Source organism: Palaemon carinicauda, chromosome 20, assembly GCF_036898095.1.
Source record: "Palaemon carinicauda isolate YSFRI2023 chromosome 20, ASM3689809v2, whole genome shotgun sequence".
In the NCBI taxonomy this organism is placed as follows: Eukaryota; Metazoa; Arthropoda; class Malacostraca; order Decapoda; family Palaemonidae; genus Palaemon; species Palaemon carinicauda.
Genome location: NC_090744.1, coordinates 33,961,872 through 33,967,210, shown reverse-complemented (window position 1 = coordinate 33,967,210; position 5,339 = coordinate 33,961,872). Strand labels below are relative to the sequence as shown.

At 40.4% G+C, this 5,339-nt stretch overlaps 1 protein-coding gene across 1 annotated transcript; it reads right to left on the bottom strand.

Moving 5' to 3' along the window:
* Positions 1-2,730: 2,730 nt before the first annotated feature.
* On the bottom strand, positions 2,731-3,876 carry LOC137659727 (uncharacterized). The gene is made up of 2 exons (XM_068394544.1): positions 3,751-3,876; positions 2,731-3,084 (listed from the first exon to the last, which is right to left on the bottom strand). Exons 1-2 carry the CDS (start codon positions 3,874-3,876, stop codon positions 2,731-2,733), a joined length of 480 nt encoding a protein of 159 aa, XP_068250645.1.
* Between the last annotated feature and the right edge of the window lie 1,463 nt (positions 3,877-5,339).

Here is a 5,339-nt window from a genome sequence, read left to right as displayed (position 1 = left end):
GAATACACATGGCAAGTACTAAACAGAAATGCAACATAAAATATATATATAGAAATCACTCCAAAAAATAACACATCTTCCACAAAAAGTTAAAAATTAAATATTGCATGTAAAAATGTACACAATACAATATAAACAATTCCACTCATTTCTTCTTCGGACCTCTGCAAATAAAATATAGAATACCCAAAGTAAAAAATTAAATCATAACGACATTAGTTTTACACAACCTCATCAATAACCTCCCTCTGGTTGTGAGCAATACGGGCTTTTTGGGCAGGTCAGGGGTAGGAATAGATATTCCTTCATACCTCGATTTTACTTGTGGGGGTATACGGCACAGTTTCGCAGCACAGCTCACCACCACCGTTTCACCATTTATTTAAATCACTACAGTACTTGCACTTACAACTTCCAATCAGTGGCCACTAGCCGTTTTCTCGAGAAAATCATTCATCTTCCCGCCCTTCTCTTATAACTTTAAGTATAAGGTATTCACATTTACACATTTACCAACACTGCCTATCCTCAAGGCTGAACTTTTAATCCCGCAGCCACTTGCCATTCGGGAACTGCCGTGGCCCCAGCAACCTGGAATCATATAAATACTTGAATAATACAGCATCAGCCAGACGGATCTCACCTCTGACTGTTTTTAGGTTCACTCAGCTATGTTATACGTATTTCCACACTCAGCAAAATTACCACAAAATTTACGTATACATTAAGCATCAACATAAGACCACATTAATATCATCAAGTTTATTTAAAACAAGTCAAAAGAAGAAATGAGATATATTCAAACAACAACAGCAAAGGTAAAAAAAAATTTCTACTCATCAACTCGAGGAATGTCACATATGCAGGGGTAAGGAGGAACACTTTTGAAAACTACCTCTTCAGGCACCACATGTGTGTGTGCCTGATGATGTTTAGACACTGCGCCATTAATAATGCTTTGTATCACAACTGTGTTAGACTTAACCATCTTTACTCGGTACGGACCCAAATACGCTGGCTGTAGTTTGTATTTCCTTGGTTGTAATCGTTTCAAATACACACAATCTCCCACAAATACTTTTACCGGTGCAGTTTTAAACTGACCATCATACTTTGAGCTGTGTTTTTCATTAGCTCTTTTCAATAACCTTTCAGTGGTGTTCATTCCTCTCCTCAATAGATTTAATAAATATACATGGTATTGCTCAGTTGAATAATTTGGCAATTGTTGCAAATTAATGAGTACCGTATATGGTAACAAAGGATCCTGTCCATACACTAAAAACAAAGGCGTGTCCCTGAGCAAAGCATTATATGCAATGTTCAATGGTAGTTCAGCTGTAGGAAGCATGACTTGCCAATGAAAGGGGTCATCAGCCACGAAGTAACGTAAAATTCGCACTACTTCCCTATTATGCGATTCCACTAAGCCATATGCGGTCACTGAAAAGGGTTAAATTTTCATCAATTCAGTGACCGATTTTACCGCCTTATTTATAAACTCAAGACCATTATCACTTATAAAGATTTTGGGGCAACCAAACCTAGTAATGATAGAGCACAGCCCCTGGGCTAATGAATTTGTCGATTTATTCAACATTGCGTAAGTATGACTGTACCGAGTAAATGCATCCACAAATACACATATATACTTATGTTTTTTTAAGCTAGTAGGAAATGGCTGTACCACATCCATATGCACTCTATAAAATCTAATAGGAACCACAGGCCACTTTCTGGCTTCCAGTACAGTGTTTTTATGCTCTTCGAACCAGTTACAAGCATGACAACCTTTTATATAACTCTCTATAGATTTTTTCATTATCAACTAAAAGAAGGATTCACGTGCTCTCCTTAACGTTCAACCAATCCCAAAATGACCTGCATACGGACCTGAATATACAATGTGGATGGCTCGATTAATTAAAGAGGGAGGAAGAACTACCGGTGCACAAAATTACCCTTCCTTGTTCTCGTAAGCACAATATAAGATATCATTTTCTATCAAAAAATTCTCACGAGGCACATTCAGAAATAACGTATACCTCTCCGATTCCCCTTTAATCAATGCTCGCACTATTTCCATCCATCATTCTTTTCTCTGTTCCTCTCGGACTTCTTTTATGTCCTATCCTGCCAAGTCAATCAATCCTGCATCATCAGGGCATTCATTCTAGATACTCCTGGTCATGTCCTCGGCCACCCAAATATATTCACCTTCAACGCTCATATCTCCTTTTCTCTCCCCAAAATCTGCAACTCTCTCCCTCTCTCTCTTTCTCTCCACAACCGTATTCTGTTTGTTCCTAGGGAGAATTCATATCCCATTCTCTATTTTCTCTATTTTGATGGGAGTCTTCAATATTATGGTTACGTTCATTGTTCCTCTTTTGTGCCTTAGTTGTTACTCCTATTACTGCATCTCTAGAGAGGGCATCAGCTACCTTGTTAGCTTTACCTTCTATGTGGTTAAAACCCTTTATATTAAACTCTAACAATCACTCAATCCATCTCGCTAGTCGGGAGGTCAAATCATTATTATAATGCAAATCACGTAAGGGGCGATGATCACTTTGCAACTCAATCGACTGACATAATAAAAAGAACCGATGCCTCTCCGGAGCTCAAAGAATAGAAAAAAGCCTCTTGATCGAATGTATTATGATACTTTTGTGCCCCATTTAACGCCCGGCAAGCAAAACAAATGGGTCGCTTTTTGCCTTTATCATCTCATTGAGAAACTACGCCACCAATAGCTACGCTACTCGCATCTGTTGTCACTAAAAACGGGCAATCAAATCTAGGATATGCGAGGAATTCATGGCTAGTTAAGGCAGCTTTCAAATGTTTATAGGCACTTTCTTCTTCCACTCCCCAATTTAATACTCTTTGTTTCTTTAAAGCATCTAAGGGTCTCGCTATCTCTCCAAAACCTTTTATGAATTTACAGCAATACCCCGCTACCCCAAGGAACCCAGCTACTTCCTTAGAGTTACGTAGCCTGGGGAAATCTCTGATAGCCCTTACTTTATTGGAGCAAGGTCGGATTCCTTCTGCTGCTATTATGTGGCGTAAAGATTCGACCTGTTTACAGAAAAATTTGCACGTTGACAAATTTATTTTCATATCATTACGTCGCAATGCTTCTAAAACTTTACGTATATTATTATTATGTTCTTCGGCCGTTATCCGTGTAATTATGATATCGTCTAAATAAACAAGAACATTATGGCCAATTAAGTGAGACAAAACTGCCACCACTACTCCAGAGAAATGACTTGGAGCATCTTCAACACCAAAAGGAAGAAAATTAAACTGAAATAGTTGATCGTTAGCTATAAATGCCATTTTACATTTACTGTCTTCTTGAATGGGTATTTCATAGTATCCAGATTTTAAATCAACAGTTGTAAAATATTCACTATCCCATACCTTCACAAGTAATTCTTCGATCGAGGGCAATGGAAATGCATTATCCTTAGTGACTGCATTCAACTTTCTATAGTCAACATATAATCTTACCGAACCACCCCTTTTCCTAAATAGCTACAATTGAAGAAGCCCAGGGGGATTCGCTCTCTTCGATTATCCCTTGTTCCCTTAATTTATTAATTTCCCATCCTATCTCTCCCTGGAAATGAATGGGTACCTTATATAAGGCCTTGACCTGAGCGGCTCCGCCTGCCCAGTTTCAGTGCTAAAGGGACATTCATCAATCATCCCGGGTGGCTCATCTCCAATTGCAGTTACATTGGGACATTTATTGACAATGTCACTAACTACAGGTTGATATTCTGGCGGACATAGTTTTCGTGCTTGCATAATCAAATTCTGAGTGCGGTCGTCTGTCCGGCCTGGAGTTGTGGCTCCCAACATCCCATTATAAGCAATTTCACATAACTCTAATTCACACACAGAATCAATTCCTAACACGACTCTTTTATTATACAAATGAACTATCGTTATATCAGCTCTGTTCTCTTTTATTTCCGTCAAGCCCTCTAATATCTTATGGGCCCAATTGTCATGGGGTTTAACAACGACCTTGGTTCCTTCCGGAAGAGGGCGCGCAATTTCACTGATATGCTCATAAGTGTCTGGGGAGACAACACTTCTCCTCTGTCAGGTACAGCTGTTACCTTACTTAAATGTCTCTCCGAGCCAGCACACGCACTTACTCCCTCATAACTTTCTATCAGCAAAATATACCCTCCTGCTTTTACTGTTATTGTATCTTTTCCCCCAAAATTGCATATTTGATCATTAGAGAGAAAATCATTTCCTAAAATAACCTCGATTCCTGGAATTCGCAAGGTGGGCAAGACAAAAAAATCATGTGTAAACTTCACAGACCCCACCTTAAAGTTGACGATCTTTGTATGGTTTATGCATAGTTTATTTCCTCCTGGCGTGTCAAGGACTATGGATGCCGCTAACTGTAGTGGGTTTGAGGAGAATCTTTTTTCAATCAGTGAAACGCTGGCTCCTGTGTCGATCAGCTCTCGGATGGATTTATGTGGCAGGTCAATCCTAACTGCTAACATCCCTAGCTGGCCATTACAAGATATGGGGCATGGACCAATGACCTCAGCTGCAATGTCGCTGCTCCCTAGTGCTACGGGGGTGAGGTCGGGGGTAACGATGGAGGTCCCCATGCCTGCTCTAGCTCCGCCGTCGATGGAAGCACTTCCTCACCTACTGCTTGTGATGTCATGTGCGGGGCCATCGAACTCCCTCGTCTCCCCCTTCCTCTGTTTCTCTTTCTCCGGATGTTTGACTGTGTGCCACAGTCCGCTCGCCCACGGCGTTTTTTGCAAAGCACTCTCGAGATAGATGACCGTACGCCTGACAAGTGTAACAGCGGCGGGATCCTTGGGTGAGGCAATCCACTCATCAGTACCACTCTCCCCCACACTGCCAGCATGTGAAGACTTTGCTAGCTTGTTGATTGCGTTTTCCTCTACCTCGCTGAGTGCCTCTCATGGCTGCCAACTTCTTGGAATCGGACCAATTATACTCAGTCATTTTTTCTTCTGGCCAACTGTTTAAAATGTTTTGTATCGCGCTCACTACTTCTGCTAATAAGCGATTGTTATCGAACAAATAGCCACATAAATACAGGTTTACTAATCTGCAATTATGTTTTTGGGCAATTGCTTTATTAACACCTTCTGGGAGATTTGCACTCCGGGTAGCAAACGAATCGCAATCCCGAAAAATGGGAGTTGCAAAACTAAGAACAGATTCACCTTCCCGAATTTTGGGTTTGTAATTTTCTTTTAGGTCTCCCTTTCTCGCATCAGGTGAGGCATACTTCTCAATCAAATGTCGTTTTATTT

Coding starts and splice junctions, on each gene's coding strand:
- LOC137659727 (XM_068394544.1), bottom strand. CDS start 3,876: ATGTTGGGAGCCACAACTCCAGGCCGGACAGACGACCGCACTCAGAAT. Junction 3,085..3,750: donor TTGTCAATAAATGTCCCAAT/GTAACTGCAATT, acceptor TTCTGTAAACAG/GTCGAATCTTTACGCCACAT.